The 26,092-nt window shown below is 33.6% G+C and overlaps 1 protein-coding gene across 1 annotated transcript in view; it reads right to left on the reverse strand.

Moving 5' to 3' along the window:
* The window catches only part of LOC125072452 (ATP-binding cassette sub-family A member 13), an 81,448-nt gene that overhangs the window by 17,553 nt on the left and 37,803 nt on the right, over positions 1 to 26,092 (reverse strand). The window contains exons 2-37 of the mRNA XM_047683086.1: positions 23,140 to 23,233; positions 20,656 to 20,746; positions 19,343 to 19,472; positions 18,513 to 18,655; positions 18,224 to 18,351; positions 17,963 to 18,142; positions 17,332 to 17,495; positions 16,628 to 16,915; positions 16,218 to 16,470; positions 15,762 to 15,944; positions 15,269 to 15,501; positions 14,786 to 14,999; positions 14,520 to 14,696; positions 13,569 to 13,801; positions 12,694 to 12,839; positions 12,063 to 12,193; positions 11,403 to 11,591; positions 10,843 to 11,066; positions 9,571 to 9,806; positions 9,284 to 9,414; positions 8,727 to 8,915; positions 7,672 to 8,399; positions 7,295 to 7,544; positions 6,812 to 6,991; positions 6,065 to 6,324; positions 5,534 to 5,702; positions 5,038 to 5,204; positions 4,427 to 4,679; positions 4,041 to 4,178; positions 3,291 to 3,502; positions 2,896 to 3,029; positions 2,673 to 2,803; positions 2,354 to 2,572; positions 1,394 to 1,598; positions 1,123 to 1,263; positions 1 to 140 (exon numbers count right to left, since the gene is read on the reverse strand). Of these exons, the coding sequence (XP_047539042.1) occupies positions 1 to 140; positions 1,123 to 1,263; positions 1,394 to 1,598; positions 2,354 to 2,572; positions 2,673 to 2,803; positions 2,896 to 3,029; positions 3,291 to 3,502; positions 4,041 to 4,178; positions 4,427 to 4,679; positions 5,038 to 5,204; positions 5,534 to 5,702; positions 6,065 to 6,324; positions 6,812 to 6,991; positions 7,295 to 7,544; positions 7,672 to 8,399; positions 8,727 to 8,915; positions 9,284 to 9,414; positions 9,571 to 9,806; positions 10,843 to 11,066; positions 11,403 to 11,591; positions 12,063 to 12,193; positions 12,694 to 12,839; positions 13,569 to 13,801; positions 14,520 to 14,696; positions 14,786 to 14,999; positions 15,269 to 15,501; positions 15,762 to 15,944; positions 16,218 to 16,470; positions 16,628 to 16,915; positions 17,332 to 17,495; positions 17,963 to 18,142; positions 18,224 to 18,351; positions 18,513 to 18,655; positions 19,343 to 19,472; positions 20,656 to 20,746; positions 23,140 to 23,205 (7,056 nt within the window). The 5' untranslated portion in view covers positions 23,206 to 23,233. The remainder of the gene's footprint in view (positions 141 to 1,122; positions 1,264 to 1,393; positions 1,599 to 2,353; positions 2,573 to 2,672; positions 2,804 to 2,895; positions 3,030 to 3,290; positions 3,503 to 4,040; positions 4,179 to 4,426; positions 4,680 to 5,037; positions 5,205 to 5,533; positions 5,703 to 6,064; positions 6,325 to 6,811; positions 6,992 to 7,294; positions 7,545 to 7,671; positions 8,400 to 8,726; positions 8,916 to 9,283; positions 9,415 to 9,570; positions 9,807 to 10,842; positions 11,067 to 11,402; positions 11,592 to 12,062; positions 12,194 to 12,693; positions 12,840 to 13,568; positions 13,802 to 14,519; positions 14,697 to 14,785; positions 15,000 to 15,268; positions 15,502 to 15,761; positions 15,945 to 16,217; positions 16,471 to 16,627; positions 16,916 to 17,331; positions 17,496 to 17,962; positions 18,143 to 18,223; positions 18,352 to 18,512; positions 18,656 to 19,342; positions 19,473 to 20,655; positions 20,747 to 23,139; positions 23,234 to 26,092) is intronic.

The raw sequence follows: 26,092 nt of genomic DNA on the forward strand, positions 1-26,092 counted from the left end.
CTTTTCAACAATTCTTTGCACGGCGGGAACAGACGGAGTGTAGAGAATCTTGCCAACAATGAGTGGTTTGACGAAACTCCAAACTATTTTTCCTCCTTCCATGCTGATTATATCTTTATAGAGCGAACGGCAGAAGTCAGCTGGAAATTAAAATAAACTTAAAGTATCCGGTAAATAAGTTTTATCTTAGAAATTTTAATGTTCTAATTAAATAAAAAAACTTAAGTAAATATTTATTATTTAATTATATTTACTAGAAAGTCCTCATAACGTGTATTTAAAATAGCTTTCTTTATTTTATAAATATTGGACAACATCACATACATTACTCTGATCCCAATGTAGATAGCTAAAGCACTTGTGTTATGGAAATCAGAAGTAACGACGGTACCACAAACACCCAGACCCAAGACATCGTAGAAAACTAAAGAACTTTTTCTACATTGACTCGGCCGGGAATCGAACCCGGGACCTCGGAGTGGCGTACCCATGAAAACCGGTGTACACACTACTCGACCACGGAGGTCGTCGTGCAATTCAAAAGTATTTCTGCAATGGTTTTATCGTCTTTTATTTAGTATTTGTAGTACGGATTTTATATAGCCTTAGAAGTTTCGTAGTAAAGCTAAAACGCGTTAAGCAATACCTACTACCTACTAGTATACGGTACCTATACCTATATACCTACTACAGTACTAACACTGTTTATAACAATATCTAAACTAATTCGAGTAAGCATTAAGTCTCTTCCTAGCCGATGTCTTAATTATTATTTTCACTTGTTGGTAAGGCTCTGTGCAGACCCGTCTGGCTACCACCACTACATCATATATTGGACCGCCAAGCAGTAACCATTTGTATTGTTGTGTTGCTGTTTGAAGGGTGAATGAGGTAGTGTAACTTCAGGTAGAAGGGACATAATAACTTAGTTCCCAAGGTTGGTGGCACATTGGAGCTATAGATAATGATTAAAATTTCTTACGGGGGCAAAATCTATGAGCAGTGGTGACCACCTACCATCAGGTGACCCATTTGCCCGTTCGGCTACCCATTTCATAAAAAGGTAGTCTATTAATTCGTTTACCATTTAGCTTATATTAAAATATATAATATATGTCTTACTAGGCAAGGCCTGCAGCTGCGCCAGGTCGGGCTCCGAGGCGAGGTCCTCCATGCGGACGATGGACTTGTAGAAGCGATTGAGGTCCGTTTGGAACGGCTTCCCGCAGAGCATCTTCCCTGCGTCCGATAGGAAGTCTGATGCTGAAATTTCCACGACATATATACATTATTTTTTTATACTTTCTTCCTAAAATTTAAAAACAAATCTAAGCTGACGCGTGAATACACAGGTGAATTTTAATAATAAAAAAAAAAAAAACAGAAAACACACAAGCGAGCATGTCCCCGAAAGAAGCACTCTTCTTCATCCGCAACAGCAGCGGCTCATTTGATAGACTTTCTGTTATATTTCCTATACTGGTTTGTAGTTCTGGAATAAGCGCCGCCATCTTTCCGAATTGGGACAGAACGGTGTCGCCTTCTGATTGAGTGAGGTTAGATGCTATAAAGAGCTTCGTAAGGAGGAAAGATTTAACCTGAAAAGAATAATGTGAAATTTAAAAATATTAGTCGTCGCCCATTGGTCGGAATTCGACTATAATTCATTGACTATAAAATATTAGATGCGTTGATTCGAAACAAACCTTGTTAAAAAATCATTGATTTTTATTTTTGACATGAGTGTTCTCATTGGATGTACATATATACGTAAACTTTGAATATTTCATATTAAATATGATGTGTTAAACGTGTCGTAGTGTGTGTAATGTTCCTTTTTATTATTTTAAAGTATTTTATAAAAATATTAGGTTTCTGCACTCCTTCTCCACATTAACTTTAATAGTACCGAATTTCATCCACCTCCGTCCGTATCTTTTTTAGTAAAGACGACGTACAAAGTTATTGCTTCACGTATTAATATATATGTAGATTATTAGCTAAGAAATCATTAACAGATAACGACTCACATAATAACTTTAAACATATTTTTTACTGGTGAAAGCATTTCATTATTCTATCGTCAAAAATGGTGAATATTTTGTCTTATTATTTTCGGTTAAAAGAGTAAATTGAACGTGTAACAAATAGTTTATAGATTACATAATAGTGGGCGGAGGTACCACAAGCGACGTTGACTTGAGACACTTCGCAACAAACACACCACAGCGCATTTAACACGAAGTCCAATTTATTCAATGCGATGCGTTTGATAAGAATCGTAATTAGTAAAAACAATTTAAATCCGACCCTAAACTAAAAAATCTAAATAAATAACTTATCTCTAACAAACCTTATCAAAGATAACTTCAAAATCTATATTCTTCAGAAGAACAAGCAGCACACTCTTGACGCGATCATCTTGTAGACCACAGAACTGTTCCACCACCGCCGCGTAAACATCGTCCAAGGTCACCACGTCCACATTACCAGGTACCAGGACCTTGGACATGTCATCTATCTGACAAGTAAAGTCGCTGATGCTGTATTTACCCTGTTTTTGAACAAGTAACTGAAATGGAAGAAGGTGTATCTATTAACTTCTTGTTCATATAAAGTATTACAATTGTAATTCTATATGTGTTTTGTATATGTATGTTAATAAAACATACCGCTTTAATCGCTATGTAGCCAGCTTGGATTCTCGGAGCTGCGATCGACCAGAAATTAGTGTTGTTGATCCCCAAATCATTAAGCCCAGATTCTATAAGCTCCGGTATCGAGAATATCTGGGATACATTCACTAAAAATTGTATAATTTTAATAAGATTTTATTGGACTGGATATTCGGTTTTTTTTTGTATTATTCATATCAACTAAACAATAATATTATACCTTTGATATCTTCTTCAATGATGTAGTTCTTGAAATTATGAAGGATTTTTAGACCGTCTGCAACTGCGTTCAAATCGAAATCCAGCGAAGTTCCTTTTAGTAATGGTTTCAATTCCTCCAACAGTCCACGTATACTGGAATATGCAAGAATGTTGTTGCAAATATTTAACAGTTAAAAAAAACAATCTGTATCAGTCAGTCAGTCAGTCAATATTACTATAAAATTGACGTTAAATTTAGGGTGAATAAAAAGACCAATGATTTTTACTAAACTATACCTAACTACCAAATTTTTAACTTATTAAAGGAAAAATTCATCATCATCATCCATATGTCTATTCAAACAATGTACGGCTTATCATCTTAATGAAATATACTGGTTTTTATTCAAATACCTGTACAAAATGCTGTCCAAAGTTTCGTCCATCATCAACTGCATCCCTGTATCCAGAAGAGACTCCAATTTTCCTTCCAGCACTCCCTGGATGTCTATCCCACTGACCACCCCGAGAACCCTGGCTATATGATCCAACAATACCTGCACATGGCCTATGATTGCGGAAATGAAGTTAAAACGCCAGAACTCCTTTGTTTGAAGTTCGGATACCTAAGAACAATAACCAAAAAAAATAATTAAAAGTAATGTTTTTCTTCGCTAACTATTTAACCTTGTGTCAAAGTTTTTTTATGACATAGGGAGGCGGATGAGCAAATAAACCACCTCATGGCAAGTGGTAATTACAGTCCAAGGATATAGACTCCATAAAAAAAAACAGTTCTTAGATCACCAATGCGGTAGCAACTTTGGGAGTTTAAAAAAAAACATTCAAATTAAAGGCATAATAAAGTAATTTCAGAGTAAAATTAAGTATTACTTGGTGATCCTTCTGTACAAGTCCATCTGGGTAGGTAATAGTAGGTAATCATTGGTATTGTTGTGTTCCAGTTTGAAGGGTGAGATAGCAAGTGTTACTACAGGAACAAAAGACATAACATCTTAGCTACCAAGGTTGGTGGTGCATTGACGATTTTAGGAATAGTTAATGTTTCCTACAGCACCAATACTTATGGACGATACTGACCACTTAGCATCACGTGATTCATTTGCCAGTATTCCTACCTACTCTAAATAACAAAAAACTTACGTTGATTGCAACGAGGGTAAAGTTGATATGTTTATTGATTATGGATTTAATTTCATCGCATTGGTGGATGAGGCAGACGTCTTCCCACGAGTAGTCTTGCAAGTAGAGATAATCGTTTATTGCTTGAAGTTCTTTCGCCTAAAAATTATATCAACATTCCTAAATTTTTTGGTATATTAAATATTTACACAGTTGCCATTTTGATATGTTAACAGTAGTAAGAAATGAGCCTACTCCACACATTAAGCTATGATAGTGTTCAATAGCAAAGAGCTCTGAATCTAATCTAGGTGAATCTAATCTCCCTTTAGGTGGGTATATTCAATGGATTTTTTTTTAGCAAAAATCCTTAAAATGCTAAATTGCCCTTAGTAATAGACACTTACCAAAAGCAGATTTATTTCACCCTCTTCAATATTCTTCACCAATTTTGTACTGTTTGTCAATTTAAGTAATTTTTTTGTGAATTCTGCTCTGTTTGTCAAATATTTTTTCAGAGTATCTTTGACATTAAGTGTATGGGCGACATTTAAATGGAGTTGTTTAAAATATGGTAATTCTGTGACACCGCGGATGTCTTGGAGGTGAGGTAACTCTGCTGCAAGAAGTTTTGATGTCCTTGCTAATACCATGGTGAATCTAGAATAAATAAATATGATTTGTTAAACAAGAGTACCAAGGTCGTCTGATTTGTTTGAAGTTTGTTCGAAAAGTACAATAAATTAGCAGGCTTACGCCCATCGGATTATGAGTGTGAGTGAGAGACACATACTTGTTTAGTTCTGTAGTGTGTGTGGCAATAAAAACTTTATTTCTTTTTTACTAGTGCAAAAAAATGTCTCTTACATGTTTGAGACTAATCTTCATTGAGAAGTATTGATTTAGGAGTCATTCAGAAAGATATCATCTCATAAAACTGATGTAAATGTATCAAAATTATATTTGTTTTCATTTACAAATAATAAATATATTTATTAAGTCGTAGACAATTACTTACAAGGCCGCGTGTCCAACAGCATTTCCAGTAATATTGCCCGCTAGGCACTCCGACAGCTTCGTGGGCTTGGCACCGATATCATCTAGCAGATGTAATTTTATTTGCTCCAGTAACTCGTTTAGAGATTTGTTGAGTTCGAACTTTGTGTAGTTTCGTGTTGATATTAACTGTATAAGTACGATAAAATGGCAGGTTACAAAATATTATTGCGATACACATAACATTCGAATTAAAATGCTCCGTGACTTTTGGCGGAATTTATATATTAACATTGTGATCATGTCATTAAAGTTTTATGTTGTTTCAATAAAAACGAAAATGATTTCCAAAATAAATCGGAAAAGAAAAAGTCGGGCAATCATAAGAGACATTGCAAAAATTTATAGTTTTCCGCCTCCTAGTAGTTAACAAGTAATTTTTGTATAATATATAGATCTATAATGAATACAAATAATATGTTTAAATATAAAGTATTCAAGCAATGAAAAACTAATACCTCACTAATGGCCATGTCCCAGTGGAAGTCATTTTTCAGAGCGCTATGAATTTCTTCTTGAGACATTTGATCGATCCCGCAAAGTAGACTGTCGTACTCTTGCTTCTTGTACAGCTGCAAGTTCAGTTGCTTGAACCAGGTGGTAAATTCTGAGCACAGGGTGCACTGACTGGGTGTAACAGATAAAACAAGACATGGTAATTATATAAATAACACAATTAAATGTTTAGTAACATCCTATAACAGTTCCACTGCTGAACAAATTCCTTACTTTCTCTAAATATTTATTTGTTCTTCCACGCTGCCAGGGTGGCGAAATGTATCGACACAATACGATATCGATACTTTCCTTCAAGGCTCAGCAATCAAATAATTATATAATAAAGCACATGAAAATGTAGTCTTGATTGGATTTGAAACCTAATTATCCAAAACTTCTTAAAAAAATGGGTTACATAAACTCCTGCGCAATATTTATTTTTTATGAAAACACTTTAGAAAATATTAATTGTGCTAATTACGGATGTTTACCTGTTATTCAAGAATAACGTTCCCGCATCTACAAAATTACTGAGAACACCAAACGATATCTTTATCAGCGACTCTTTAGATAGAAGTTGCATCGCGACATTTTTTAAGGACGATAATTTTTCGTCTGTGACCCACTGCGGCCGCATTGGAGTTAGAGGTCCATTCCTAATTAATTCCAGTTTTGACTCTGTGCTTGCAATATCTGAGTATAATTCTTCGTAATCTAGTTCATTGGACATCTTTAAGTCGTTGTTGTAGCCCTGTAAGCAATAATCACATTTCATCACGATTGGTAAAAAATATAGCTTTAAATTTCCAATTAAAACCATCCAAATTCAAATCTTCCCCAGGCAATCGAGATTACGTTTACGTTCAAGTGATACGTGCGATCGTGATAAGTCAAGACATCCTTGACAGGCGATCGAAATATTACAACCATTATTTTTTTTAATTATTAATTAAATCATATTACGAGATTAACAATTATTTTTATTATATATACGTATACTAAAATTAAGTCCTTAAATATATACAAACATGAATTAAAAATAGTTACTGTATACATTTTGACCGCGTGGAATGGTGGTCAGAATGCTAGTAAATATAATACGAAGATTAAGCCACCACACAATTTGGATCTGCTTCCACTCGCAATGTTCGTATTGCAAAGAGAATAATTAATTGGTAGGGCTGGTAATCGGTTGTCACGATTATCAACACAATGGTCTCTCGTTGCAATCGACTGACCTGGGAAGCGAACATCAACGGCGGCAGTTCCGCAAAGAGCGCGGTGGCGTCGGCGCCGCACAGCTGCGCGCGCAGCGCCGACAGCGCGCCGCCGTCGGGCACGTACTCCGACACCGACACGTTCAGTTGGCAGAACGACTCCGTGCTGTTCAGGTTCAGGTCACGCAGCAGGCGCACCATCTGCCGTCGGGTGGGTTAATCTTAGCCACAGGGAAGGGAGAAATGCAATCGAGCTGATTTATAAAGCGTTACCGATGATATTCGTCCATCACTATGATGACTAAGACATTTTATATAACAAATATATGATAATTATAAATATTTTACAAAGTATGTACTAAAAACAATTTTTCTGTCCTTGTGTGTACAATAATTATTTTGAAACCAGAGTTTCTCTAATCTATTCTATTTTTCCCAAAAAATATATAAAGACTACAAAAGAGTAAAAATATGTATAAGTATCTTAATTAGCTTAAAACTTACATGTATTTTATCCATATGTGTTAGTATATCTTCAGCAATTTCAAATCCTTTTTCCACAATGTCAAAGAAATGATTAGATTTCGGTCCACTGTACAGATTCCTCAACTCTGACCACCAGTCATCACCAGACAGGAAGCTCAGTACGATTTGATAGTGCTTTAAGTTATTTTGGAGGTATTTTAAATAAATAGGGACGCCTAGGTCATGTGAATATTTTACAGATTTTCTCAAGACGTTTACTAAACTTTGTCTGAAAAAAAAAGATATATTATTAAAGATTATATTTAAAGAGATTATTAAAAAACTAAAATAAGGTTAATACATTTATAAGAAAATGTACAATATAAAATTTATATAGCAATTGTGTAATTGTTAACCTTTCTTTGAAAAATGTTGCTATATCAGTGAAATTCTCGTTTTCAATTTTAAGGGTTTCAAAAACATCAAGTAAAGTTTTTCTTCCATTTTCAGTATAATCGTCCATAATGCTTTGTAATGCACGATAGAAAATATAATACTTCTTGGCACAAATCTGTCCTTTAACTCTATTCATTTCATCTAAAATATTCATAGAATTATCTTTAGTTTTTAGACGTTCGCAACTGGCCTTTACTGCATCTGCTAATTTGTAATTTTTATCATTAGTCCATAATACATCTGTTATAATATCGAAATGGAAAGCAATTGTATCCGAAGGCCTTCTTTCGAAAATCTTTTGTATAAGCGGTAATTCTTCTTGTAGACTTTTCATGTCTTCTTCAGAAACATTATTTATATCCGAAAGAGTAAAATTATCTACAGCCGTGATGACTTTGTTTATTATTGTTACGACTTTTGTTAAGTAAATTATAGCTGTTAGCTGTTTTTTATTCGCTTCGTTAAACGCAATGTAAAATGTATCATTATCTTTTATTTCATAAGACAAAATATGATCTATTGCTTGTTCCAGTTTATCTTGAATCGTGCTAAGTTTAATATTTTCGACCATAGTTTTGTTTTTATTTGCAACCTCTTTTAACAAAACTCCTAATGCGTTCGCTTTTTTGTAGGCGTTTTCGTAAGTACTCGTTAAGTTTTCTGCTTCTAATGTGAAGAAATAATATTGCTGGAAGAGAAAATAGTTGATTAATAAGTCATTCGAAATTATTCATTTTTATTTAATTTATATCGTTTTTTTTTAAAGTTATTAATTAAGGCTTTATACCAAAGCGTTACGCAACTTTGGATTAAAAAGATATATATTTTCTTATTTAATGATTTTCATGAATATAAAAAAATGCTGTTAATTGGGATATAACACTATTTATAGTCTTTTCCAATCTCAAGAGGAAAAAAACCAAATAACAAGGCTATATACAACTACTGCTACTATCGTTTAAAAAATTTTACTACCCAGAATTAATTAATTACTAAAATCAATTGAAATACTTACGGGTTTTGTAAAGACGTCGATTAATTTATTGTCTCCCTTGGGCATAGACAGCCAGTGCAATAGGGAGGGACAGATAAATGGCTGGACTTGTTTTATAATTGACATGTCAATGGGACTGTCGAGTCCAGGGTTTAGAGACATTAACACCTCGTCACAGTCCCAGAATTGAGTACTTGAGGCACGACGAATCTGCGCAGGATCAAAATAATAGCTTAGAAAATAAATAAGCCACCCAAAACGAAGATAAATATGTCATATGTGCATACATGTTTGTTAACGGTAATATTATATATAATATTACCTTGAACAAACATGTGTGCGTATACACAAAGAAGCATGAAACCAGCGTTACTAATTGGTTAAATATTATGTACATGTTTAATGGTTTATGTCAGTGTGAAATTAAATTACTTGTTCATGAAAACTTTATCTAAATTATATTCTTATACATTGTCTATAATTTCCATGACTTTTTAAAACTTGTCAATGCCCTAATACCCAAAAAGATTTGATGTTTGATCTTTTTTATTAAATATTTATACCTTTGATACGCTTACCTGATTCATAAAACCTAGATCTGTGTAAGAATTAAAAAGGACAGCGATGAACTCTGGCAGTTTATCGTACAATACAAATAGTCCGGTACTTCTCGTGAATCCCAGCAGTTGAAGGATTGTAGCATTTTGCTCTGTAATCAAATAACACATTTCAACTTATTAACTAATCATAAAAACTGCTGTAACATATAATGTTAAGATTTTATGTCTGACATAAAAACTTTTTTGTATTATTTTTAAGCACCGTCTTAAAATTAAATATATTTTTAATCAAAGTCGACCTTTACCATTGCTCTCTGTAAAGTATGTTAGTAAATCGTCTGTCATGTTCCCGCCGGCGACTGCTAGGAACTGGAGCGTGTACTTCCACGCAGCTCTAGCGATCATCTGACAGTCGTCATCTATGTATTCGTTGCTTGTGCAGTTGAGGTAATTCTTCCACAGTGTATTGAGAGGTACGTTTATTTGGACAGACGATGTGTTAATAGAGTTCAGGACTGTGTCAAGTTTGGTAAAGAATTTTCTGAAAATATCCATATTATATTTAAATTTAATAGGTATAATAAAATACGTAATGTCTACTTGGTTACCACCAAGTGTGAATGCCCGTCTCGGTAAGTACCACCTCCTCATCTATATTCTACCGCCAAACAGCAATACTTATTATTGTTGTGTTCCGGCTTGAAGGGGAATGAGCCCGTGTAAATACTGGCACAAGAGCCATAACATCTTAGCTCCGAAAATTTCTACGTCGTAATAGTCTACTGGCGGTGGTGACCATTTAACAACAGCTGGTCCTTTTGCCCGTCCGATTCTTATTACATATTAAAAAAAAAAGTAAATTGTGTTTGTGTATCTTTTCGCCGTCCATTGTAATTTGAATGACAATAATACAAACCACCATCACACAAACAAATCTTCAGTCACGGTAAGTCAAAATAAAAAATTCAAAATGATTACTTGAACAGTAATAACTTCTTATCAGGCAAGAATAGCAAGAGATACATTATAATTAATTATAATTTAATTTGTGACCCCCGTATTCCCCTTAGACTTAAGGGGAAGATCTATAAGACCATGATCAGACCTGCTATTCTATATGGATCAGAGTGTTGGGCTATAAAAGGGATGACTGAAAGACAATTGCATGTGGCGGAGATGAGAATGCTGAGAGCAATGTGTGGTGTTACGCGAATGGATAGAGTAAGGAATGAGTACATAAGAGGAAGTTTGAAAGTGGCACCGGTAACCGAGAAGCTATCTGGAAACCGGCTGTCTTGGTATGGGCATGTTATGCGGAGGAATGAGGACCATGTTGTGAGAAAGGTTTTGAGTATGGATGTGGATGGATATAGAGGTAGGGGACGACCCAAGAAACGATGGATGGATTGTGTGAAAGACGATATGGTTAGAAAGAATGTTACTTGTGAGATGACGTCTGACAGAGAAGTATGGAAGAAGAAGACATGCTGCGCCGACCCCAAGTAAAATTGGGATAAGGGCAGGAGGATGATGACATTATAAGCTAATGTGTTTTCATTATTATTTGTGACGTTTACCTTAATATTTCGTCCCTGTCGGTATTGTTAAACGCATCGACACTGTATTTTAAAGCAGACGCGAATGTCACACGATCGTCTTTAGCCTCATCAAATACATTTACGAAAAAATTGTTGATTAAATCGATTAAATTAAATCGATCTTTTACTAAATTGTCAAACGCAGCTGAGAATTTCAGAAATGGACTTTCTGAATATTCTGTTGTACTCCAATTTTGGTATTTCTGAAAATAAAATATATTCTAGTCTGTCACAGGTAGACTAAGTAAGCGATGTTATTGTTAATAATCTATCTAAGTTCTATCTAGATATATTTAGCAAATATTGTCATATTTTGACCAATATGACGATATTTAATAATTATACACCTAATGGATAATTCATGAAATCCTTCATATTTTCATATATTCAACACCGTCACTGTGAACGGAGTATGAATTTATCTGTAGATTTTGAGGTTATCGCGTTCAGACAGAAATACTGACAGACACGGCAAGGGGACTTTGTTTTATAATAAGTAATGATTTGATTTCATGTCTCCATGTAGCTTATAAACTCACAAACATTGTCGCGTTTTTGGCCGCTAAATATGTTCTCCATTCGGTTTGAATATCCCTATTTAAGCACATAATTGTTTCCAGCGATGTTAGAGCTGTTTTTGCTTCTTGACTGAGTTGCAGGACTTGCGAGAGGCTGTCTGAGCAAGGCCAGTATGGTTCACTGTTCAGTATTGATATTATTGGTGCTACCTGGAAAATAAATAGAGATTTTGAAGTACTTTATTAATGAAGACCAGATTAAATTATTCATAACTTAAATTGAAGTTGCAATAAATCTGTATTTTGGTTATTGCATTAGTATTCGGAAATATAGGGAACTTACCAAATATTAAAGGGAGCTAATCTTATTTACATACATTTTAAGAAGGCAGACGAACAAATTTTTGATGGTACTAGGACATTTTGCCCATGAACATTGGCACTAGTTGGTAGGACGTTATGCAAGATCGTCTGAGCAGATGCTACTCACTGATCATATATTTTACCGTTAAAAACTTATACTTAGTACCGTTGCGCTGGTGTGAAGGGGAAATAACATCTTAGCTCCCAAAGATAGAGAAGTTTGGAAAGAAAAACTAAACTAACATTCGAATCTTAGACTTGGTAACAGTTTGCAACAAATAGATTATTTTATCAATGAGATAAAACGGAAATACGTACATCAGTAGCGTCAGATTTGATGAGATCAACCGAATCCACGATCATGTGCGGCAGATTGGGTAGAAAGTGTTGCAAGGCTAACGCTGTGAGTGCCGGTATGTTTGATGAAACAGTCTCGTTTTTGGATATACCTGAAAAATAAGGTCAATCAATACTAAAATATTATTGTTATATAAAATACAGCTCAATGTTTATTATATAATATAATTATTGCGCATTATGCAAATTTTCTGATTACTGCACCAGTTAAGTTTTCGGTTCAAGGTACTCGGTCAATTATGCAGCGTGCCCTAGTAATACAAATTTATGTGTGACGCATCCGTAGCGACTGTGTGTCCATTTCAATATGGTTTTGATTATTTTAATATTCATTTCCTTATTGTGGATTATCAGTAATACCTTGGGCATTATAAAATACCGTCTTGACGCTTCAAATCTTATTAATAAAGGAGTTATTAAAATTTTACAATGAGCTCTGATTTGATGATTTGATTATTATCACAATAAGTCTTATCCCGTATGTCTCTTAGAAGTCCAAGCATATGTACTAAGACGATCCCATAGACCCTACTTTTTAACTAGTTAGACATATCTAAATAATTATTAAAAAACGATTACTTATAAACCTTACCTGCAATAATTTGAATTATATCATCAGCCACCGTCATCGGTCCGATCGCTGATTCAAAACTATACTTCAATTGTAACCAGATGTCAGCTGTTATATTAAAGATGCCGCGATCCAAAAGGTCCAAAAATCGAAGACCCAGTTTAATGCTAAAAGGAAACAATATTTAATATTAATTTTATAAAACATTGACAATCATAATGCTCATAATAATTTTAATCAATAATAATTAAGATATTTCTTTACATAATAAGTAAAAACTTATAGCACTTTCAACCGGTCGGAGACAGGATTTTGACACGTCCATGATGATGGAGTCACGCTCAAAATCAAAATCAAAATATACTTCATTCAAGCAGGCTTTTACAAGCACTTTTGAATCGGCATTTAACAAACTATTTAAAGTAAAGCTACCATCGGTTCGGAATGTAGATTCTACCGAGAAGAACCGGCAAGAAACTACGTAGTTAACTCACTGTTTTTGAAACTTGACGAATGACGAGTCCAAGCTTTTCAAATATTACTTTTTAACTCTTTAACATGATGAATTTCTCGAAAAATATTTAGCGAAATAATGACTGAATTATAAATTTAATTAAATTGCGTTATTATGTGATAGACATCACAAAGTGAATAAATGCTGGGTTTTTTATATAAATTAAACATAACAAATATAATCCTTCGTATTTTATTGTCTGTTATTCCTCGTCATCTGCACTCTAAGACATCTTGTAAGTATGAGTGACACTCCGATAATTTAAAATGGAGGCGTGCCTTCATGAATGAATAAAGTGGATCCGTTTGATTCAGACATTCGTTAGTTTGAACATTTGAATACTATTTAACAACCAAAACAGGATATATAACGCCAATCATACCTTATATGCATAATCCTGCTCAAGTTCTTAGCGCTAAACCAGAAGTCCATCACGTCGTCCATCATTGCGGTTACTTCCTTCTGTAGTCCTTTGTCCATTCCATAAGTTTTGTATTCAAACAAATATGTGTAATCATCATTTAGTTTTTCATACAAGTTATTTAAGCCAGTTATTATTTGGGTCCAATTTATTTCTTCTAACGTCGTGTGTTTTACATTTGTTATATCGTTTATCTGTAAGATTTCCTTTATTTGTTTGAAATAGGTAGTCAGACTGACAAATTTACATTATCACTGTAACAAATATTAACTACCCCTTACTTCTGAGGAAGTAAGGGGTAGTTAATATTACTGCGCTACTAACATTGGGAATAATGATGCTATGTCCCTTGTGCCTGTAGTTATACTGACTCACACAGCTGTTTCACGGTAGAGTATGTGATGACATTATCCGTTCAAGCTGTCCAATTACGGAACAAAGTAGCCAAACTATTAGAAAAGCAACCTCTAAATTAACTTTAAAAACATGAGCACATATTGTCAGAAAGACCCTAGCTCTTATGACTTCTATTATGCACTATTATTATGATATTATATTATATATATATATATGTTTTTACTATAGACAGTATAGATAAATACTTATTTTGTAGATACTATTTGGGTATGTATATCTTTTTTTATATACTTTTATAAGTATGTACACATTGTACATACTTATAAAAGCATATATTATTAACTCACTATTAATTACCGCCTTCATGGTTTTCTGTTTGACCTAAAGGTTGACTGGCGGAGAATGCCTTTAGGCATTGAGTCCCATTTACTTTGTGGTGGTCAATAAAGTATTTAAATAAATAAATAAATGTATGTAATTAAAATGTATTGTACTAACTAGACAGGTATTCCATGAAATATTTAATAATCACTAAAGTAATTTTGTTGAACTTACCGCTTTTCCAATCACCGAGTCTCTTCGCAATCCTTCTTCGATGGCAATAGTTATATTACATAAGGTTGTAACAAGTATTTCTTCAGTAATATTTGGCGGAAAATTTAAGTACACTTTAGCTGTTTCCGATCCGTGACATAAAATATCTTGACAAGACGTAGACAAAGCTTTGTAGCTCTTTAGAAAAGGGAAAACAAAATATTAAAATAAAAAAAATAATAATCATAATTAAAAATAAATTTGAGTACAGTTAGAGTCTGACTTACCTTTTCCTCGTCTAAAGCCGTCGTTAAAATTGTTCTAATAATATCTGGATACAATTCCTTGACTTTTATTTGCAGTCCTCGAGGTGCGACATCCAATTGTTCGTTCATTGCTTTTATCATTATATTTATGTTCTTTAAGAACGGAGATATTTTATATTCCAATAGAGGATTCTGGCTCACGACTTCTTTAGCCAACGCTCCGTGAACTGTTATCCTGTACATGAAATGATTTGGTTTTATGCGTAACTCTTTTCTCGTGTTACATATATTTAAGATAATATGTTGTCAGATACATCAAAATTTAATTAAATATTGGGTCTTATTGACGAACACAATCAATACGAACATTTATATAGGAAAGGATGGAGTGAAATATATTCTTAATTTACTTAAAATAACTCTGATATGACAAATCTTTATTAAAATTCAACAGTGCAATTTATAATTTAAAAAAAAAATAAATTTGCATTAAAATAAACTCACAGTATATTTTTACCCAAATGTGATTTGTTTCGGAAAACTTTTAACAATTCAGATTCTTCGGAAACGTTAAGCACTAGAGACCAATTGATGGCTGGTCTCTCTTCTATTTCCATTCTTTTTAAATTTTCTGTAAAGTTCTTCAGGATTTCAAAATCTTTGTCGATGGTATAAAGCTCATCGCTGATGTCTTTGCCCAAAGTCTCCAGCACGAAAAGCGACGCCATACTGTTTATCTAAAAATACAATATTATTTGAGAATATTCTTTTGATGATTCCAAGCAAAAATTTTTATGGAGCGTTTATGCGATTATTTTAAGGTTTTAAAAAACTTTTAAATTTATTGTTTTAATCGTAAAATACTTTCATAAGTATCGCTTGTTGTTAAATTTACAAATCATAGAAGAGCTAGAATTCAATATTCTTATATAAAATTTGGGAACCTATAAGCTAAAATTATTCAGTATTGTAATAATACAAGAATTTGATTACTAACGTTATTCTTAACTTCATATATACCGAATGACGTCACCAAATCATATATATAGTTTTTCCATGCGTCTGTACAAAGCTGTGCCTTCAGATCCGACGCTTCTTCTCTTGAAATCAAGAAAAAGTTCTTAAGACGATTAATGTCACAAAACATTTGGCCTGGGTCATTCATTTTAGACGTAGCAATCTGAAATCAAAATCAATTAAAAAATGACAAAGTTCAAATTTGTTCCTAAAAAGTGTACTTTTAGTCTTCAATGGATAAGCAAGTGTTGTCGGTAACAATGACTTCGACAAACCAAAATAAATACGGAGAGACATCATCAGTCAACTGCCACCATAACGATGGTTAGATCTACAATACAACTCAGAATTTTTTGTTTTTGAAATAATTTATATTAAATAAACTATTATTAACCTTAAAATACTACCGATAGTTAATTTTTTTCTTAAATTATACCTGTGTTCTTTCAGCATCAGCTAAAGCTTCTAAACCACTTTTAACTATATGTAGTGGTAATTTTAATAGTACTTTTACTCCCTGGGGGTTCCGCAAGGATACATTGTGAGCCAACTGTTCTAAATGCATATTTATATCAATAACTCTCTCACTTCCTTCAATCAGCTTTCCAAGAAGTGAAGAATAAAACAGAACATCATGTTTTTGATTAGCTGGTAACCATTTTAAAACAAAATTTGTTAAACGCGATAAACTGTAAAGAAAAATGTGGTACATACATATTAGTCGAGTAGAGAACTAGAGTAGTTTATTTAATTGCAATAATCGTTTTAGGTATAATTACTAATTATATATAAAATTGTATAAATAATTGACTATCTAGTTATACAAAGGAACATTTTACAACTTACATATTGAATATATTCGCGTTTGTATCATTGCTGCTTGGTTCTGTAACTACATCAGCGACGTTGCCGAAAATTAGTGTAACTCTTTTAATTTCTTTGTTTATATCCAACACGTTGCCGACATTTGTTACTTCTAAATCATTGACTTCTTCAACCGTGTCTCCTTTGTTTATTAAAAACTTGTTTAAATATTCGATACCTAGAACTACAGTATCAATTATATCTCGTAGTGATTTGTACGAGTCAGTCTCTCCAAAAGTTGGTTGGAACATGTCCATTGCTTTGGTGATCCTGTAAATGAAGTCATTATAATTATATTGAATTTTATGGGTATGTATAACTCTTCTGTTTAACTAATTGCAACTGTACTGTGTTTCTCTATCTGTTTGTTTTAATGTGATAAACTGAAAAGTTACGGAACGGATTTTCATAGAGTTGTTCTAGCATGATGAAGGTTAAGGTTTGTAATTCATAAATGATTTGTGTGAATTGGCTAAGATATCATGATAAATAGAAGCTCTACCGGCATGTCCATGTAAACTACGATTAAATTATATATATTACAATACAAACATTTAATATAGACCCTTATTTTACATGTGCGAAGCTACGACGGGTAGCGAGTGTCGGAAATAATATCATTATGTACATATGCATCGTTTTTAATTAATTATTATTCTAAATTATTTATTTTCTATAATACTTACATGGTCAAATTAATGTAACTGAAGTCTGGTTGTCGTCCCTGCAAAATAGTAGTCAGCTCTGGGGGTAAGAAGCTATTTACCGTCATTCGCAGCACAGCTACGATCATGTCCCCTATTCTTGTTATTCTATCATCCCCGGTTAATTTTGAATACATTTCACCAGCCTGGAGGAATTAAGACACATGTTCTTAAACTTTAAAAGACGGGAATTGCTTACATAAAATAGAAAACATAACGTAATAACTTTACTTATAACGAAATGCTTATGGGATGATGATCTTCTGACTGTTTAAGGTCACAACAAATATCTCAAAGCATGGCGTTGGTATGTGCAAGCGCAGGTGCACCTATCATACAAAGGAATGGCAATATATGATCGGAAAATTTTCAAGCTCAGGACTCTCCCAGGTACACTGCCCAACTTGCAAACTTCGGGCTTATAGTAAGAATTTTGAGACAGGGAAATGAAATAAGTCTATATTGGTCCAAGTTGGGAACCCAGTATTTCGGAACTTGCAGCCTTAAAAGCAAGCCAATAGATTGATGAGGCAGTCATTTTTAATATTAATTCTACTCTAGTTGATTGTTTTTAGATAAAACACAATATTTACAATGTGTAATTACTACATACCATTGTTACATATTTCCCTAAATCAATTTCGAGAAGCAAATCCTTGACTAGATTTTGTATAATTTTATTTTCAACACTGCAAAGCTTGTTCACAAATATATTTAAATGTTCGACATTTTTTATTTTTATCGTTTTGATTGTAGATTTTGCGTTACATCTATCAATGCCCTCTTGGAAAATCTGAAATAAGTACTAGAGTTACTTAAAAGTTCGGTCAGTAATAATAATCGATGCGTCTAATGCTTGTGATTTAGTTCTTACGCCTTCAAAACCGATTTCTGCAATCATCACGCTATCAGTTACTTCTTCAGAAATATCCAACTGTCTGGATATATACCGTTTTACCCTGTTTGGATTTCTAAATAAATCACTGACTCGTAATCCATTTTCTGAAAAAGGTTAATTATTTTCATTTAAACGTATATATAAGAGTGCATTTTAAGTGATTTAAGACTTTATAGAATCTGTGGTACGCAAATTTTTTAAAGAATATTTTTAATCTCTTTTGGTAAAGTTACCTAAATAGGTAACTGAGAAAAAACCCACTTACTTGTGATATTAGAGAATACAGCATTGTCAGCGATATCAGACAAGGTGGCGAGTAGCTTAAGCGCGTCGGGTGCTGTCGACGCCGTGTCGATAACAGTCGCATTATTGAGCAGCGGAGTGAGTTGACGTTGTATTTGAGTAAACCTTTTCGAATTGAGAAAGAATAACGGAATATTTATAAAAAGGCTATGTTTAAAATAATATAATAGCCCATTACTTAAATTGAGACTTTAAATATAAAATATTTGTCTAACTGGGCCTTGAGAGTATTAAGGTTTCTGAATAGACATACTGCATTTTTTTGTCGTATGATGGTAAGTTGCCACCACTGCACATAAACATTGACACTTTATTCTTATAGTACCACTCTCTCGAATATAAATCAATTTTTGAGAAATAAGATGTTAAAATAAAATATGAACGTTGGAGTTACTGGTTTTCTGTAAGAACAAACTCGATAAAACGCAAAACACGAACGTGTTATGTCAGAAAATGATAAAATGCGATATCGACTTTAATACAATTAATAACCTTTTAAGGATAAACGTACCAAACGAATTTATCACCAACATTTCACAAGTAAGCTACGAAGTATGTTTTTACAGAATAGCGCAGCATCTATTTATTAGATGTACCTAAAAATTCGGAGTTTCTTATTTGAACCATTATTAGTACTATTTTTATGTAATCAAGATTTAATTGATGAACAATATTTTGTATCGGACAATAACGTTTAATACTAAATATGTGCAGTGTCTTTACTTTATAATTTGAAACAAAGTCAATTGATTTGTTCAAATATGTAATGATAATTCATATGAAAAATCTTACCTAGATTTTTCATATGTGGGTATTTCTTCAAATTCTTCTAAAGGTGAGCACTCATTATTCACGTTACATACAAAAGACTGGAGGAAATTAAGTACACCGGCGCTGGGCAACGCACGAGCCGCAAATTGACCTGAAGAAATAATTTATGAAATTATACCTGGTATTCCAACCGCGACTGATCTCCGGTGAACAATAAAGCCACAAATATAGGTAAATCCAGACAAGACACTTAATACGTTTGTATAGTGGCAACTTCCTTACTTCGAGATGCTACTACATTATAGAAAAACCCAACTGCTTTAATAGTTATGATTGTATCCATGACCTTAGGTTAAGAGCTCTAATAAAATCAATATTTAATGGCAGTTCATAAACTAAGCTTAATATCTCTTCTCAAATTTGAGAAAGAAACAGATCCCAATCTAAATAGGACACATGTCTATTGTCAATAGATGCTATGTAGAACATTATTAAAGCCACTTTATTCTATATTTAATATAGACAGCTTAATGATCAAAGAGTATGATTTATGAATCATTAATAATAAGTTTCCAACATTATTAATACGTTTATTAATAATCTAGACGTTGACACAAATAATTTACTAGACGGTCCAAAAGTTTCTGCCCTGAACAATTAATCTAATTATTTTATTTATTTTATACCTTAGTATTTCAATACACTTTTTAAAGCGCTTCTCTGATACGTCTTTACACTGATAAATAACTCGAATTTAAGTCCTAAAAACTGCTCATTTAAAGTCCGGAGAACAGCTGAGTATTTTGAGAATTAAGAATTGTCGCTTGGGGCTAAGATTATTAAATTCGATGAAAAGAAACCGCATGCCATAATTGCAACCGAAAACACCCTATGTGTGGACTAAGGTTTACTTTATTCTCTAGCAACTCACAATTGAACCAGCAAAGCTTACTGTTGTGTTGAATTCTTTAAAATCGACGATCAAAATTTATTAATTATCAAAATGGTTGTGGGTATATTATATACCTTATACTATAAAATAGGGCCAAAAAAAATTTTTTTTCTAAATAATTCCTTTTAATTTAATTGCCAAGCTTTTACAAATATTTCTGATTTCTCTTCAGTCATAAATATTGTAAAAACTGCTTAAATACATTTCTTATTTCTCGAATGGCAAGGAGTACAAACCACTTCTTAAATCGTGTCTGATGCTTCGTGTATCAACGGGTATAGATGTAATGCCTATCAACACAGAAGCACGTCCATTAGAACGGAATCCTGTAATAGACAGCACTGACCAATTGAAGCTTTCAAATCTTAACATATAAACTTACAAGTTGGGTAGTCTTTGTTGTCTATGTTTATCCTTACTGTGTAGAGACTGAGCATAACAAATGTCGCCCAAAGGATACCGGCCAATGTTATCTGAAACAAATATTAAACTTGCATTAGCTTTTTTATGATATGGTTACCAACGCCCATAGACATTGGTGCTGTAGAAATATTAACCATTCCTTACATCGCCAATGCGCCAACAATCTTGGGAACTAAGAACTTATATCCATTGTGCCTGTAGTTACACCAGCCGTCACTCTTCAAACTGAAGCACATCAGTACTAAGCATTGTTGTTTGGAATACTTATCTTTTGAGTGGGTGGCACAAACTACAATATCGTTTTAAACGCACATCAATCTAAATCGTGTAGCTGAGAAGTAAGCAAACAAACAGACGAGAAAAGTGATTTATTTAGTTTATACTATTTAAATATTGCTGTATATAAGTAAAGGTTTCTTGTTCTCCAACCCAAAGGCTTTAATTGCCAAGGGCGAACGAGTTACTTTTTTTTATTTTTAAATAGCCTGTCACAGCATCAGCTATAACTCGATTGAGGACGATAACGTGTTGGTTTATTTACACGCGATTTTGAATAGTAGGCTATTAATCTCCAGTTTATAATTTATAAATATGAAAAATAACCGCGGATTCTTTGCTATGCTTACAAGATGGTGGTAGCTTTACATTAATTTAATTCAACACCGTAATATGACGATTCAAAAGTGCTCTTATGAGCCTGCTTAATTAAAAAAAAATATTTTGAATTTGATGGTAGAGCTTTGTGCAAGCCCGTCTGGGTAGGTACCACCCACTCATCAGATATTCGAACAAACAACAGTAGTCAGTATTGTTGTGTTCCGGTTTGAAGGGTGGGTGAGCCAGTGTAACTACAGGCATAAGGGACATCTTAGTTCCCAAAGTAGATGGCGCATTGGCTATTAAAAGAATATTTGATATATCTTACAGTACAAACAATTATCATGATTTATATAAAGCATGATAATTGTTTAAGTACTTATCAGAATAAATAAATCTTTAAACTGGAGTACGCTGGACCTTTGAAAATATTTTCAATTTATTAGACTTTTTGTGTAGCTTATTATTTTTAAGTTTAAATAATATAATAATTTAAATTACAATTTCTGATTTTTCGGACATAAAAAACGTAATTTCAAATCAAAACCTTAACATTACGTGGACATAGGTAATTTAATATCATTGAAATATCGAAGACGTCACCTTCAGTCCCTTTCATACAAAAACAACACACATTGTATTGGATCAAAATCAAAATATACTTTATTCAAGTAGGCTTTTATAAGCACTTTTGAATCGTCATTTAACAAACTATTTAAAGTAAAGCTACCTACCTACCTACTTATACGTGGTTTAAGAAAAAGAAGAACACCTAATAACCTACAAGAGGGCACACCACGTGACACAGATAGACTACTTCCTAGTGCGGCGGAGAAGTCTACGCTTTGTCAAAAACTGTAAAGTGCTGCCAGGCGAAGCATTAGTCACTCAACATAGGCTTGTGGTGATGGAGGTTAAATTAAGTGTCTCCCCCAAAAAACAGCCATTACGGCCGCCTCTAAAGACAAGATGGCGTATGTTAGAGAATGATGAATTAGCTAGTAGATTTAGGAACCATATAGTGGAGAAAATGATAGAAATGAATGAGATGGAAGCGAAATTGGTAGATGAATGTTGGAATGAGATGGCCAGGTACATAAGGAAGGTCGCAAAAGACGTGTTTGGAGAGTCGAAAGGAAAAAGTCTGATAGGGATACGTGGTGGTGGAATGACGAAGTGCAAAATGTACTGAAAGAGAAGAAAAAGGCATTTAAAAAATGGCAGGTTGTAAAAAATGTGAATACAAGTTTAAAAGATGAAAAAAAGGAAGTTAACAAGAAATTTAAGAGGAAAGCAAAGAAGGCGGTAGCAGTTGCCAGAGCAAAGGCACAAGAGAAGTTGTACAACTCACTGAACAGCCCTAGAGGCCAGAAGGAACTCTACCGAATTACGAAAAAGAGAGAAAGACGATCGTGAGATATAACACATATCAAATGCATGAAAGATGAGGCTGGTAAGGTGTTATGCAGAGATGAGGAAATAAAAGAGGGATGGAAGATTTATTTTGAAAAGCTTATGAATGAAGAGAATGACTGGAATGGTATTCTCCAAGAGGTTTTGGCTGCTGCGTGTGTAATAAAATATATTTTTAAATTATTATAAGTATTTGAAACCGGATAACGATAACGGGAATGTCTTGTATACGTGACTCGTGAACAAGACATTCGTAGATAATGTTGAAATATCGAGCTCCAAAAAAAAAGATGGTAAATATCCCGTTTCAAATACTTACTTATAGTAATAAAAATAACCATGTTAATTTAATTTTTTTAAATAATGATAGGAAATGCTTATTCGTATACTCTGTAAGGACGATAAGGATATTCTCGTACGATATTATACTAACCGGTTTTCTCTTCCGTATGAGGTAGTCCTTCCACAGCAGCAGGCGCAGTTGTAAGCCCGCCGCCATGATGAGGTTGCTTCCTTCGACACCATGACTACAAGCAAAGACGTGAGAATAAGTAACAACACAATATTATAAATCAAACCCGGCCAAGCTCCACGGAGTTTTCATGTGTTTAATTTGTGTTTAAAGTCTATCTTACGAATGAAAAATTTGTCATGTGCTACTTTTGGTGGAATAACCTCCATATCCTATACGGTGTATAGGTCTTTGACCAGCATTTGCAAGTTGTTACTTTAATATAAAATTTTTGCATCAAAATAATCAAAGGTGAACAAAATAAGCAGATCAAAGTAATCTCTTCTTACAAATGATCTATTTATATAATATTAAACAGCAAACATAAACATAAATATTCAGGTTTCGCAGAGAACTCGGAACTTCATAGAACCACTTAAGTTGAAGAAAATTGTTATCAGAAAAACTGAGCAAAATTGTAAATGTGGATAATTAATAAATAAAAAACGTGTTTGTGTGACAACATTGTGACGCAGACAAGTAAAGATCGGCTTTGTAAACAATGATTGTCTTTTTCTTTAGAATCACAAGACCTTTTTTTAGTATAGGTAGAGAGGGTACGGGTAGGGTGAGGATAATTGGGTACCAGCATCCATCTTATGAACTAAGATGTTGTGTCCCTTGTGCCTGGACTCTAGCTCATACGACTGCTTGGCGGTCGAAAATAGGATGAGTGGGTAGTACCCAACCAGACGGGCTTGCGCTAAGCCCAACAAAGAATCAAATAAGTGTTTATTAATACATCCTCTATGTTACTAGTTATTTAGTTTCTAAGTAGTCTTTACACTTGTCACTAAAATTTGTCATACATTACACAGGAACAGACAGCGGTAAGCGACTTTGTTTTATACTATGTAATGATAAGTTTTTTCTCATATGTAAAAAATACTTCTTGGTAGAATTATTAAGGAAAGTGTAATTGGAAGATTTTCCAGAGACGCTAATATCGCTATAGTCTAAAAGGTCGTATGTAAATATTGCTTACTGTACGCATATTAAATTATAATTTCCTTATGTTTTGTTTGAATTGTATTCATTATCTGTCAGCCGTTTCCGTGGTAATGTATTAATTAAAGCCATTCTTAAACAATACTTTAATACAATGTATTGTTCTGACGTTATAAAAACTATAACCCGAATAAAAAAAAGCACGAATTATTATTATTTATACGCGTTAAGATTTGAAATCATTCGTTTGTTTGACATGTGTCCAGCTTACAGTCGCCCGAAAAACTTAGCCCTTAGTAAATATGGCAAAAATTAGCATCGTTTCATTGGAAATTATATGTCTAGTTATGTCGTACGATAACGACGCAGAACATTATAGTGTACATAATGTAGTACTTCATCCCTTTACTTTCATAATCCGAGACAGTAAATCAAACAAAACAGACAAGCGTTCAAGCACAGGCCCAAAAGTACGTTTAGGTGCTTTTCGAGACGCGGCAGTGTACAAACTCATAGTCGATTATATCAAAAGAATGTACCTTAAGTAATATATAGTATATTTGGGTATCGATAAAGAAAGACAAAGAATATAAATTGGGAACAGTAGGTACTCCTTTTTTTTAATACTAGCTATCCGTCTTCGCACGGGTAGGATATGTAGGTATATAAAACGTTGATATAATTATATACATCTCTATTGGTCGGCGTAATAATATTTTCGACAGCTATTTCATACAATTTTAACAAAATCCTTAATTAATTATAGACCAAAACCTTCCTTATGAAAACCGCATAAAACCCATTTGGTCAGTTCTGACTTTATCGCGTACAAAGGCGACGGGAGGTCTTTCTTTTCTAATGTGATGATTTGCTAGTATCTTAACTAGAAGTAGACTCCGAAGTTTTACGTTTCACTTGGTTGAACACATGCAGAATTTATTGTTAATGAGGGGTCACGCGTTCGACTCCAGGAAGTGACTCGAAGAACACCGTATATATTAAAGATTAATACTTAGTTATTATCTAGTATTAGATTTGAAGGCTTTTCTCGAAGCGAAACAATTATTACTTCATGTGCTGTTCGATATTTAATTTCCGTTTTCATGTATTCGTTTTTCTTTTTTTTTAATTTTCGCTTTTATTTGTGCAAAAAAAAGTGTTGTGTGGAAGATATTAGTTTTTGTTTATCCTTTTCTGTATCCATGTTAACGGCAACGTTAAATAGTTAAGAAGTAAAAACAAAAAACGTTGGAATCAAACAAGCTTCCTTTCGTATTCGTAGTATAAGTAGGGTGTTCATATTATGTTTATTAGCAAATTAATGAGCGACGGAAGATGCATATAATTGTGATCAACTAGAACAACTAGTTATGTTAATAACGCGTACATATTTATCGCTATTACGCTTGGAGGAAACAGATTAAAAAACTTGTTAGTGAATGAGATCAAAGGGCTGACCTTCATTGAGGAAACTTTACGCTATGATATTATTTAAACACCTTTGATTATTCGTGTTTAATAAATGAAATAAAGTAAGTTAAATAAATGATGATGTACTTTCAGTGTAATGAGAAGGAAGCTTGCCATGGGCGACTGAAGAGGTTCATATATTAAATACCTAGCATTTAGCATTAGCAGCCTGTAAATTTTCCCACTGCTGGGCTAAAGGCCTCCTCTCCCTTTGAGGAGAAGGTTTGGAGCATATTCCACCACGCTGCTCCAATTCGGGTTGGCGGAATACACATGTGGCAGAATGTCGTTGAAATTAGACACATGCAGATTTCCTCACGATGTTTTCCTTCACCGCCGAGCACGAATTATAAATCCAAATTAAGCACATGAAAATTCAGTGGTGCCTGCCTGGGTTTGAACCCGAAATCATCGGTTATGATGCACGCGTTCTAACCACTGGGCCATCTCGGCTCTA

This window comes from Vanessa atalanta, chromosome 21 (genome assembly GCF_905147765.1).
Source record: "Vanessa atalanta chromosome 21, ilVanAtal1.2, whole genome shotgun sequence".
Classification (NCBI taxonomy): domain Eukaryota; kingdom Metazoa; phylum Arthropoda; class Insecta; order Lepidoptera; family Nymphalidae; genus Vanessa; species Vanessa atalanta.